This window comes from Phocoena sinus, chromosome 12 (genome assembly GCF_008692025.1).
Source record: "Phocoena sinus isolate mPhoSin1 chromosome 12, mPhoSin1.pri, whole genome shotgun sequence".
Classification (NCBI taxonomy): Eukaryota; Metazoa; Chordata; class Mammalia; order Artiodactyla; family Phocoenidae; genus Phocoena; species Phocoena sinus.
The window spans coordinates 41,800,372-41,814,042 of record NC_045774.1 but is presented as its reverse complement, the minus strand read 5'-3'; the positions used below and the strand labels follow the sequence as shown (position 1 = coordinate 41,814,042).

The window sequence follows — 13,671 nt, the reverse complement described above, 5'->3', positions numbered from 1 at the left end:
AAAAAGCTGCCAATAATTAAACATTTAAAATTTGTCATATTAAACTAATCTCTTGATTAAAATGTTCACCTACTTTATTCTGGTCACATTTTCTCAAAAGTCTATAGAAGTTAGATAGCCTCATCCAGCAGAGGGCAGACAGCAGAAGCAAGAAGAACTACAATCCTGCAGCCTGTGGAACAAAACCGACATTCACAGAAAGACAGACAAGATGAAAAGGCAGAGGGCTATGTACCAGAAGAAGGAACAAGATAAAACCCCCCAAAACAACTAAAGAAGTGGAGATAGGCAACCTTCCAGAAAGAGAATTAAGAATAATGATACAGGCTTCCCTGGTGGCGCAGTGGTTGGGAGTCCGCCTGCCGATGCAGGGGATACGGGTTCGTGCCCCAGTCTGGGGGGATCCCACATGTTGCGGAGCGGCTGGGCCCGTGAGCCATGGCCGCTGAGCCTGCGCGTCCGGAGCCTGTGCCCCGCAACGGGAGAGGCCACAACAGTGAGAGGCCCGCGTCCCGCAAAAAAAAAAGAATAATGATAGTGAAGATGATCCAGGATCTCAGAAAAAGAATGGAGGCAAAGATCGAGAAGATGCAAGAAATGTTTAACAGAGACCTAGAAGAATTAAAGAACAAACAAACAGAGATGAATAATACAATAACTGAAATGAAAACTACACTAGAGGGAATCAATAGCAGAATAAGTGAGGCAGGAGAATGGATAAGTGACCTGGAAGACAGAATGGTGGAATTCACTGCTGCGGAACAGAATAAAGAAAAAAGAATGAAAAGAAATGAAGATAGCCTAAGAGACCTCTGGGACAACATTACATGCAACAACATATGCATTATAGGGGTCCCAGAAGGAGAAGAGAGAGAGAAAGGACCTGAGAAAATATTTGAAGAGATTATACTAAAAAACTTCCCTAACATGGGAAAGGAAATAGCCACCCAAGTCCAGGAAGCACAGAGAGTCCCAGGCAGGATAAATCCAAGGAGAAACACACCGAGACATATAGTAATCAAATTGACAAAAATTAAAGACACAGAAAAATTATTAAAAGCAACAAGGGAAAAAAAAAGCAACAAGGGAAAAATGACAAATAACATACAAGGGAACTCCCATAAGGTTAACGGCTGATTTCTCAGCAGAAACTCTACAAGCCAGAAGGGAGTGGCATGATATACTTAAAGTGATGAAAGGGAAGAACCTACAACCAAGATTACTCTACCCTGCAAGGATCTCATTCAGATTTGATGGAGACATCAAAAGCTTTACAGACAAGCAAAAGCTAAGAGAATTCAGCACCACCAAACCAGCTCTACAACAAATGCTAAAGGAACTTCTCTAAGTGGGAGGAAACACAAGAGAAGAAAAGGACCTACAAAAACAAATCCAAAACAATTAAGAAAATGGTCATAGGAAATACATATCGACAATTACCTTAAATGTGAATGGATTAAATTCTCTAACCAAAAGACACAGGCTTGTTGAATGGATACAAAAACAAGACCCATGTATATGCTGTCTACAAGAGACCCACTTCAGACCTAGGGACACATACAGACTGAAAGTGAGGGGATGGAAAAAGATATTTCATGCAAATGGAAATCAAAAGAAAGCTGGAGTAGCAATTCTCATATCAGACAAAACAGACTTTAAAATAAAGAATGTTACAAGAGACAAGGAAGGACACTACATAATGATCAAGGCATCAATCCAAGAAGAAAACATAACAATTATAAATATACATGCACCCAACAAAGGAGCACCTCAACACATAAGGCAACAGCTATAAAAGAGGCTAACAGCTATAAAAGAGGAAATCGACAGTAACACAATACTAGTGGGGGACTTCAACACCTCACTTACACCAATGGACTGATCATCCAAACATAAAATTAATAAGGAAACACAAGCTTTAAATGACACAACAGATTAGATAGATTTAATTGATATTTATAGGACATTCCATCCAAAAAACAGCAGATCACACTTTCTTCTCAAGTGCGCACGGAACATTCTCTGGGATAGATCACATCTTCGTTCACAAATCAAGCCTAAGTAAATTTAAGAAAACTGAAATCATATCAAGCATCTTTTCTGACCACAACATTATGAAATCAGTAATGAATTACAGGGGAAAAAATGTGAAAAACACGAACACATGGAGGCTAAACAATACGTTACTAAATAACCAAGAGATCACTGAAGAAATCAAAGAGGAAATCAAAAAATATCTAGAAACAAATGACAATGAAAACACGACAATCCAAAACCTATGGGATGCAGCAAAAGCAGTTCTAAGAGGGAAGTTTATAGCTCTACAAGCCTACCTCAAGAAACAAGAAAAATCTCAAATAAACAATCTAAACTTACACCTACAGGAACTAGAGAAAGAAGAACAAACAAAACCCAAAGTTAGCAGAAGGAAAGAAATCATAAAATCAGACCAGAAATAAATGAAATAGAAACAAAGAAAACAATAGCAAAGATCAACAAAACTAAAAGCTGGTTCTTTGAGAAGATAAACAAAATTGATAAACCATTAGCCAGACTCATCAAGCAGAAGAAGGAGAGGACTCAAATCAATAAAATTAGAAATGAAAAAGGAGAAGTTACAACAGACACTGCAGAAATACAGATCATCCTAAGAGACTACTACAAGCAACTCTATGCCAATAAAATGGACAACCTGGAAGAAATGGACAAATTCTTAGAAAGGTATAACTTTCCAAGACTGAACCGGGAAGAAATAGAAAATATGAATAGACCAATCACAAGAAATGAAATTGAAACTGTGATTAAAAATCTTCCAACAGGGCTTCCCTGGTGGCGCAGTGGTTGAGAGTCCGCCTGCCGATGCAGGGGACACGGGTTCGTGCCCTGGTCCAGGAAGATCCCACATGCCACAGAGCAGCTATGCCCGTGAGCCATGGTTGCTAAGCCTGTGCATCCAGAGCCTGTGCTCCACAACGGGAGAGGCCACAACAGTGAGAGGCCCGCATACCACACACACACACAAAAACAAAAACAAAAAATCTTCCAACAAACAGAAGTCCAGGACCAGATGGCTTCACAGGTGAATTCTATCACACATTTAGACAAGAGCTAACAACCATGCTTCTCAAACTCTTCCAAAAAACTGCAGAGGAAGGACACTCCCAAACTCATTCTATGAGGCCACCATCACCCTGATACCAAAACCAGACAAAGACACTACAAAAAAAGAAAATTACAGACCAATATCACTGATGAATATAAATGCAAAAATCCTCAACAAAACACTAGCAAACAGAATCCAACAACACATTAAAAGGATCATACACCATGATCAAGTGGGGTTTATTCCAGGGATGCAAGGATTCCTCAATATACGCAAATCAATCAATGTGATACACCATATTAACAAACCGAAGAATAAAAGCCACACGATCATCTCAATCGATGCAGAAAAAGCTTTTGAGAAAATTCAACACCCATTTATGATAAAAACTCTCCAGAAAGTGGGCACAGAGGGAGCCTACCTCAACATAATAAAGGCCATATATGACAAACCCACAGCAAACATCATTCTTAATGGTGAAAAACTGAAACCATTTCCTCTAAGATCAGGAACAAGTCAAGGATGTCCACTCTCTCCACTATTATTCAACATAGCTTTGGAAGTCCTAGCCACGGCAATCAGAGAAGAAAAAGAAATAAAAGGAATACAAATTGGAAAAGATGTAAAACTGTCACTGTTTGCAGATGACATGATACTATACATAGAGAATCCTAAAGATGCCACCAGAAAACTACTAGAGCTAATCAATCAACTTGGTAAAGTTGCAGGATACAAAATTAATGCACAGAAATCTCTTGCATTCCTATATACTAACGATGAAAAATCTGAAAGAAAAATTAAGGAAACACTCCCATTTACGATTGCAACAAAAAGAATAAAATACCTAGGAATAAACCTACCTAGGGAGACAAAAGACCTGTATGCAGAAAACTATAAGACACTGACGAAAGAAATTAAAGATGATACCAAAAGATGGAGAGATATACCATGTTCTTGGATTGTAAGAATCAATATTGTGAAAATGACTATACTACCCAAAGCAAACTACAGATTCAGTGCAATCCCTATCAAATTACCAATTGCATTTTTTACAGAACTAGAACAAAAAATCTTAAAATTTGTATGGAGACACAAAAGACCCCGAATAGCCAAAGCAGTCTTGAGGGAAAAAAGCGGAGCTGGAGGAATCAGACTCCCTGACTTCAGACTACACTACAAAGCTACAGTAATCAAGACAATATGGTACTGGCACAAAAACAGAAATATAGATCAATGGAACAAGACAGAAAGCCCAGAGATAAACCCACGCACATATGGTCAATTAATCTACGACAAAGGAGGCAAGGATATACAATGTTGAAAAGACAGTCTCTTCAATATGTGGTGCTGGGAAAACTGGACAGCTACATGTAATACAATGAAATTAGAACACTCCCTAACACCATACACAAAAATAAAATCAAAATGGATTCGAGACCTAAATGTAAGACCGGACATTATAAAACTCTTAGAGGAAACTAGGAAGAAACTTCTTTGACGTAAATCACAGCAAGATCTTTTTTGATCCATCTCCTAATGGAAATAAAAACAAAAATTAAAAAATGGGACCTAATGAAACTTCACAGCTTTTGCACAGCAAAGGACACCATAAATAAGACAAAAAGATAACCCTCTGAATGGGCGAAAATATTTGCAAACGAATCAATGGACAAAGGATTAATCTCCAAAATATATAAACAACTCATGCAGCTCAATATTAAAAAAACAAACAACCCAATCCAAAAATGGGCAGACGACCTAAACAGACATTTCTCCGAAGAAGACATACAGATGGCCAAGAGGCACATGAAAAGCTGCTCAACATCACTAATTATTAGACAAATGCAAATCAAAACTACAATGAGGTATCACCTCACACCAGTTAGAATGGGCATCATCAGAACATCTACAAACAACAAATGCTGGGGAGGGTGTGGAGAAAAGGGAACCCTCTCGCACTGTTGGTGGGAATGTAAATTGATACAGCCACTATGGAGAACAGTATGGAGGTTCCTTAAAAAACTAAAAATAGAATTACCATATGATCCAGCAATCCCACTACTGGGCATATAACCAGAGAAAACCATAATTCAGAAAAACACATGCACCCCAATGTTCATTGCAGCACTATTTACAATAGTCAGGTCATGAAAGCAACCTAAATGCTCATCGACAGATGAATGGATAAAGAAGATGTGGTACATATATACAATGGAATATTTCTCTGCCATAAAAAGGAACGAAATTGGGTCATTTGCTGAGACGTGGATGGATCTAGAGACTGTCATACAGAGTGACATAAATCAGAAAGAGAAAACCAAATATCGTATATTAACTCATATATGTGGAACCTAGAAAAATGGTACAGATGAACCGGTTTGCAGAGCAGAAACTGAGACACAGAAGTAGAGAAAATACGTATAGACAGCAAGGGAGGAAAGCTGTGGTCGGGTGGGGATGGTGGTGTGATGAATTGGGCGATTGGGATTGACATGTATACACTGATGTGTATAAAGATGATGACTAATAAGAACGTGCTGTTAAAAAAAAAGTCTACAGAAAAAAATGAGAAAAATATATAGGCTAAAAACGGTACTATAAATTGATAGTATTAATTAATAGTGCCCAGCACAGTATCTTTCAAGGACTAGACAGTCAACAAAAGTTTACCAACCTTTTAGATGTACATGCTCTATTTTAGTCATATTTAAGTATATCTTCTCTTGTTGCTCTGAGTAGATCATTATATTAAACATACACAAATACACAACTTCCTCTCAAAATTACTTGTACTTTGTTTACATAGTGCTTCACTAGGCAAAAGATCGAAGAACAGACAGGGGGCAAGGGGGGAGGAGGGATAAATTGGGAGACTGGGATTGACATATACATAGTACTATATATAAAATTTATAACTAATAAGAACCTACTGAATAGCACAGGGAACTCTACTTGATACTCTGTAACGGCCTATAAAGGAAAAGAATCTAAAAAAGAATGGAGATATATATATATATATGTATAACAGATTCATTTTGCTGTACACCACACCTGAAACTAACACAACACTGTAAGTCAACTATACTCCAATAAAAATTTTAAAAAGAAAAAAAAATGAATAGAACACTATTTAGTGTTTTGGTTATGAAATGTTTTCTGAAAGAAATGAGATTCTGTTAAGACTGTGCTTAAGGAGAAACAGGATGAAAAATGCAAATACCTGTGAACACTCAGACACACATTTAGCAGAATAAACAAAATCTTTCCAACAGGAAAGCCCAATATCTAGAGTATGTAACTATCCAAACTCCGCACTTCATTTTATAAGGAAGAGAGACATGGCAAATAAAAAATGAAAGTAGGGCTTCCCTCGTGGCGCAGTGGTTGAGAGTCTGCCTGCCGATGCAGGGGACATGGGTTCGTGCCCCGGTCTGGGAAGATCCCACATGCCACGGAGTAGCTGGGCCTGAGCCATGGCCACTGGGCCTGCGCGTCCGGAGCCTGTGCTCCGCAACGGGAGAGGCCACAACAGTGAGAGGCCAGTGTACCGCAAAAAAAAAAAAAAAAAAAAAAGAAAGTAACAATTTATTCACAAATAAAGTTTCAGCATTTGGCAAAGGACTGGTATATGTCTGGCCTAATCTGTAAATATACTGATTATCAACAAGGATCTGGAAGTGATAAAGGACTCTACATAATTCATGAATGGTATGACTTGAATGTAAGTATATTATTTTGGAAGGTAGAAAATCATTAATCCCTATGGTTAACTTCTTGTTAACTAAAATAATTCATTATCCAACAATTTTGAATAGGGATTTATCTGTATATTTTACTAAAATTAGCAATTTTATTGATAATTTAAATATTAGTAATGCACTTTATGAACCAACATTTTATTTTCAAACCTTCTTAAACCTCAAAACAGAGATGTACATATAAAGAAATACAGATTAGTAATTTTTAAGTCATTAAAATACTATCTCCCTTATAATAAATAAGGTGTTACCGCGTAGCTGAGTCTATTATCCAAATCCCAAGTATTATGGTTAATCACTAAGTCTTGTTTTTCCATCCACTATAGGTCCTTTGGTAGTCTCAGCCTCCCTTTATATCTCAAAATGACAGTAATAAAAGATATAGGACAAACATTTTTCACATATTCAACTTCACTACTTTTTATACATTCTCGTTAAAGTTTTGGTAGGAAAGAAAGATGTAATCATTAATGAAATAAGTTTGAGGCCTACAAATGACAGTACTCACTGCTGTAGTTTAATAGAACGCTAAAAATAAAAGGTTTATTTTCTAAAATATTTGCTCTGGTCTCAAATGTTAAGTATACCAAACTTAACTGACTATAACTGGTGATCCTCAACCTGCAAAGATTGGTGTTTCCAAAATTCATTTCTATATATTAATTGATTGACAGTCAGAGACTATTTTCCAAAATATTTTAAAGGACCATTAAGTTATGGAGTTAAAGTAAAAAAAAAAAAACAAAACCTTTATGGCTCAGAGCACACCTGAAAGTAGTATTTTCCCCACATATTTATAAAACAGTTTTTATTTAAAAAAAAAAAAAAAACACTGAATTCAGTTAGCAATTTTCTCCCATCTCTCCTCAGGTGTTTGTCTCCCAAAAGGGATGGGGGACACCAATTCCAATAGACTCACTGTTGTTTTCATTCAAAAGTAGCCTGAAGAATAGAAACTTTCTCCAATGAAAAAACAAATATGGAATTAAGAATTTCTATTATTGGGCTTCCCTGGTGGCGCAGTGGTTGAGAGTCTGCCTGCCGATGCAGGGGACACAGGTTTCGTGCACCGGTCCGGGAAGATCCCACATGCCGCGGAGCGGCTGGGCCCGTGAGCCATGGCCGCTGAGCCTGCGCGTCCGGAGCCTGTGCTCCGCAACGGGAGAGGCCACAACAGTGAGAGGCCCGCGTACCGCAAAAAAAAAAAAAAAAAGGCATTTCTATTATTCACATCAATCCCATTTTCATGGCATAATATTCAAGTTTATTTGCTCACAGATAAAAGAGGTTTTTAATCTCATAACATAAATTGAAAGGGCAGAATAACAGTACTTTACCACTCTTACCCCACCCCCATTACCTCCTATTGTCATTTGGAAGTTAACTGGCTTTACAGACCCAGGTTACTCCATTCTCATCTCAAATTTAAGATATGAAAATTTCAGAAATACTCATAATTTTAAGAAAGCATAGAAATTTACTTATTAATTAAAATAAACAAATTGTTCCAATCAAATTTTGCTGAACCCTTATCCTTCATACTACTTTTTAAGAGGTTGACAATTTAGAAGACAGCACAAGATTTTCATAAACAAATAAGACAGAGAGGGGTCAGAGGGAGAAAAACTGGAAAACTTCCAACATACTGCCCTCAGAAATGGGACTTAAGCCAACAATCCAATTAAGAAAGCAAGCAGTCAAAAGAAAAATAATTAAAATAATCACATAGTAGTAACTTTGACACCAAGTATGACAGTATCTAAATCAACCTAATTAAAGAATTTTTAAAGTCTGGAACGACTGAAGCTGTTAATAAAAACATGAAAATATTATGACATTTATCTGAGAATATAAAAAAAATAGCTGTTACAAATCTACCAAAGCCACAGTCACAAACTGTACAACCCACATATCCAGAAATTGTGCAGTGTATGGAAGAGGCAGGTGGGTTTCACTCTCATCAGGTCTGTGATTCAAATGGTAAGCAAAACATAGTTCCAACATGGGGAAAAAATTCCGTGGCCTCTTAGGAGCTGAGTGGGTAATATTAGTTAGAAGGAAGGCATACACAGCAAAAAGAGACCTGCTAGTATGGCTGCCCCTCTCCTAGACCATTCCAGAGACCTGGGTTCGAATCCAAGATCTGCCATTGACAAGCTATATAGTCTTCAAATGACTTTACACCCTCAACTTCCATACCTGTAAAATGAGAGGGTTAGGCTGGTAAGAATCTATGGTTTCTTCCAGCTCTAAACCTTTTAACTATAAAGGCAGTCAATTTATAAGTTTTTAGACAATTGATTAATAGCATATCATGCTTTTGTGCCCATTAGTAAAACACAGGAAATTAATTCAAACCACTCAGCTATGACCAAAAGATTACACCTAAGCTGCTGCATAATAGAATGACAAAGCTGCAATGTAACAAAGGAGGGAAAAAAAGATGCTACGTTTGGTATATGCCAAGCTGAAACAATCCAAGTCATAACCAAAACTAAATATTATTATGAAACAGTATTTAGGTAATTCAAACAAACCAACTAGTGAGAAATCAGTTGAAGTTAACATAGAGAAAACAGAATTGTTTGAAAATTTCACTGGTTTTGGTATTATATAAACACATTCAGGTTTTGAATATAGTAAAAGCAGAGTTAATATTAAATGATCAAAAGACTATTTTTGCATATTTGCTAAGAATCTGGCATATAAATTATCTTCCTTTTGAAATGATAAATAATATTTGTATTTTAGACAAAGTGCTTTATGTTTTTATTTTTGCATCAAAAATAATAAAATAATATATAGCTTTTTGAAGCAGTTTAAGGGGAAGCCAAATATTTAAATATTTAAGAGTAATTTAACTCAGCTGAAATGATCTAGCATTAATCCAGAAGAATAGCAGATACAACTCCTGAAAAATATTTACTGACTTACTCTACTATATAACAAAATTACGTGGTACATCATTATCTTCAATAAATATTTATTAAGCTTTTAAAACACTACGTGCAAAACATTCATATTAAGGTTACATGAAATATATAGTCTCTACAGCTGAGGAACTTACAGCCAAATTAGAGAAACAAAGTATATTTATAAACACAATAAATGGTGTGCAAATGTGTATTATTAAGTATCAAATAAGAAGTACAGACAATAAATGTTACAGTAATTCAGAGTAAGGCAAACCCAAAAAGGCCCAGGTTGGTCAGGGCAGTTCTTGGGAGGAGACATATAAGTTTGATATTAAAAGAAGACTTTTAAGAATGGTTTGATGCTAAGCACAGAGAACACAAAGCAACTGTTCCTGCTCTTTGCAACCTTACACCCAACCTTATACTAGTTACATCCGTAAGTGATAACTGGACTAAACTATATCAAAAGTGCAACAACTGGGGCTTCCCTGGTGGCGCAGTGGTTGAGAGTCCGCCTGCCGATGCAGGGGACATGGGTTCGTGCCCCGGTCCCGGAAGATCCCACATGCCGCGGAGCGGCTGGGCCCGTGAGCCATGGCCGCTGAGCCTGCGCGTCCGGAGCCTGTGCTCCGCAACGGGAGAGGCCACAACAGTGAGAGGCCCGCGTACAGGAAAAAAAAAAAAAAATGGTAGAGCAGGAGTTTTAACTCAAGACAGTGTGTCAGATTCCCAAGCCATGCTAACAATAACATTGAAGAGGTGAGTTCTGCTGACTCATTTCCAAAAGAAATAAAATCTTATTTTAATGGTTACCTTTATAATGTCTAATTTTGAAATACAAGCTATTGCCAAGTTCCAAACATAGTTCTATTAACAAACCTCTACTGGTGTGAATTTATTAATAAACTCTTCATGAGTGAAAACTCTGTAAAGCAGATAGCAGTAAAATTTCTATCAGTCAATATATTACTCATGATATCATTCTTATGGTATTTACCATAAGTATATGTGACTATAAAACTGACAGTTTCCAAGTTGGTACCTAAAGCAAGCAGGTCTTATTGTATGTTTCAGAAACTGAAGGGTGTTGGCTGAAACACAGCCCTATTATCAGACTGTTCCATTCTCCTGCATTGTCTTAGTAACAGAGATTAAGAGACAGGGTGGGATATTTCAGTGTTAATCAGCGGTTCTCCACCTGCCCGTCCCTCCCCTGGGAACATTTGGCAACATAAATTGGCCTGGAGACATGTGTATTGTCACTACTGTGTATGCATGTGGGGACTACAAGTAGAAGCTGCTAGGTAGCACCAGGGATGGTGCTAAACATCCTATAGTGCACAGGGCAGCCCTGCCCACTCCCAACAAGAAATTATTCAGTCTAAAATGTCAGTAGTGTCGAGGCTGAGAAACTCTAGTGTGAGATTAAATGTCTGAGGCACTTAGCAGAGAGGGTGGCGTGAGTGTTTAGAGACTGTAACTATAAACACTAAATCAGAGTCCAGTAATACTCAGGGAAGATTAGATACAGCACTCAAGCCGTGATGAGAGCGCTGGCAAGAGGGCAGCCTCCTGCTTTGTTAGGTTTGAGGTGGGTAGTGTAAAGAAAGTGATTGCCACTTCTAGTAGTACTCCAACATTTCACAGTTGTGATTTTTTTTTCTGATAAAAGAACAGGAAATTGAAAAAGTATAAGTAAAAAGAAAAGTAGTTTGCTGGAGAGAAAAGAAACTTCATTTGTTAAATTGTACACAGTTCCACTACCAGCTTACTGAGTGTTTCTATGACTTACAGCAGGGCCCTACAGGGTTACAACCTAAAACAAAAATAATGGATGTTTTGGACACACTATAAGAGAAAATCAGAACAAATAAATATACATGTGCTTCATTCTGGACATCAGTATTCTAAAGACCAAACATGATCTCAGAAAGCCTGGCTTTTAGCTCCCAAATGTGTAAATGCTCTGATGGTACACTACTGTTCCTTCTTGGGCCTTCCCTTCTCCGAATTTGGGGACCCTCAGTCAAAAGAAAAAAAGTAAAAACTGGACACGTAGCAACCTCTGAGATGGTGCTGACATAAAACAAACACCAACAAGCAAAATTGCTTGGAGCTGAAAGAGTCGGACTTCAGAGGTTATCTAGTAGCAAACCCCACAATGCCAGCCTCTCTTCACATACCAACACTCCTAACAAGTGGTTAGCCAACTCCACTTAAACACTAAACTAAGGTCTATCACTTCTACTAGCTTTCAGAAACCACGAATCACTTCTCACGTAATGGGTATTGAAAGATTGCTCCTGAGGTCTAAAGAGAGCAATGTAATTGATCTAAGTTGCTCCTGCTTCACAGATACCAACTGTTTCTCATTATCAACATTTCCTTAAGCAGAAAAAAAGCTCACCATCCAAAGACGATTCTAAACTACAATTGGCCAAATCTGCGGGCGTATTTGCCCTTTGAAAATTATCTTCTGATAGATTGAAACATTTAAGTAAATGCAGACACATGATTCATCTAAAAAGCCTTGTTTGACATTCTGTCAGTATAAAGAATGACTCATTAAATCCTGAAAATGGCACGCTAGGTATGTTTTATCCTCCTACATCGCTCAGCAGGATTTATTCTCCCCTTAACTATGTAACCAGTGAAAGATACTGATGGAATTCGAAGACTCCGGATCATATTGGGTAAATACGGTACTGTACTTTATACAGTTACAGTAAAGCCTCGTGGAGCCTTGGCAGATGCACGAGAGCAAAACTAAAGTGATTTATTATTGTGCCGTAAAAGAAGTAGATCCTAATTTGTTCTGTGCTGGCTTACCCCAAAAGGGTAGCGGGGGGCAAGTCCCATAAACCCAGCTTTGCTGTCGGGTTTAATTTAGTTTAAATTAACGTCACCGGCGTTGCACCGAAGTTTGAACGGTTACAGGAGGTAAGCCTCTGGCTGTTGCTTCCCCAAAACAGCCCCCTTTCAACTCGCCCGGGGCGCAGGGCGCGCAGCCTCCCAACCAGGCAGGTGGGCCCCGCGCGGCGTCTCCGCAGTGCCCACCCCGCAGCCGCTCCCTTACCTTGGTGAGCTGGGCGATTTTCTTGCTCATTTTCAGGTGCAAGTCCTGGCTGTAGTCCATGCAGTGCCCCGCCTGCTGCGCGGCGGCCGGCGAGGGCGCGAATTTGGCCGCCCCAGCCGCCGAGCCGCCGTAATAGTGCTGCTGCCAGCTCATGCCCGGGGTCGCCATCTTCCCGGCAGACCCCGGCCAGGGCACCAGTGCCCGCGCTCGGGGGGCGGCCCGCCGAGCAACGGCGACAGGGGCGCAGGAGCCGGGGCGGACGCTTCCGGACCCGACACCCGACGCCCGCCAGCCGCTGCCGCCCGCGCCCCCCGGTCCGCGAACCCCGAGTCACCGCCGTCCAGGGACGGGGCTGCCCCGCCAGCCCGAAGCCGCGGGCGACACCGGCGCGGGGCAAATGCCCGGGGTGCGGCGGCGGCCCCGGGCCCTATCCGCTCTCACCCTCTCTTCAGCTCGCGCCTGGCGAGGGGAGACGTGGGCAGCGTGGCCCCGCAGGTCCCGCTGCCACCCGACACCCAGAGGGACAGCCGCCTAGTGGGGTGCGGAGGGAGGAGGAGACTGGGCGGGCTGCTGCGGGGGGAGGCGGGGACCTGGAGGAGGACGCGGGAGCTGCGGAGCCGCCGTTACCAGGGCTCGCGGAGCGCGCGGGGTGGAGACGTCATTTCCCCGCAGCCAAGCTCCGCCCCGCGCCGCCGCCTGCCCCGCAGCCCGGCGACCGGCGCGGGTGCCTCTTGCGGGGCTCGCAGCGAGTGTCTACCCCTGCGGCGGGGAGCCCCGAGCTCCGGCCGGCTCGTGGTAAGCCCCGTGTCCCGCGCGCGT

At 40.3% G+C, this 13,671-nt stretch overlaps 1 protein-coding gene across 3 annotated transcripts in view; it reads right to left on the bottom strand.

The window, feature by feature from the left end:
* FAM184A (family with sequence similarity 184 member A) overlaps positions 1–13,371 on the bottom strand; it is a 120,315-nt gene extending 106,944 nt beyond the window's left edge. For 2 of the 3 annotated variants that reach the window (XM_032651928.1, XM_032651927.1), the window contains exon 1: positions 12,853–12,928. In XM_032651928.1, the coding sequence (XP_032507819.1) occupies positions 12,853–12,912 (60 nt within the window). In that variant the 5' untranslated portion in view covers positions 12,913–12,928. Of the gene's footprint in view, positions 1–12,852 lie in introns of all 3 variants that reach the window. The other variant, XM_032651926.1, reaches the window with a different exon arrangement.
* Between the last annotated feature and the right edge of the window lie 300 nt (positions 13,372–13,671).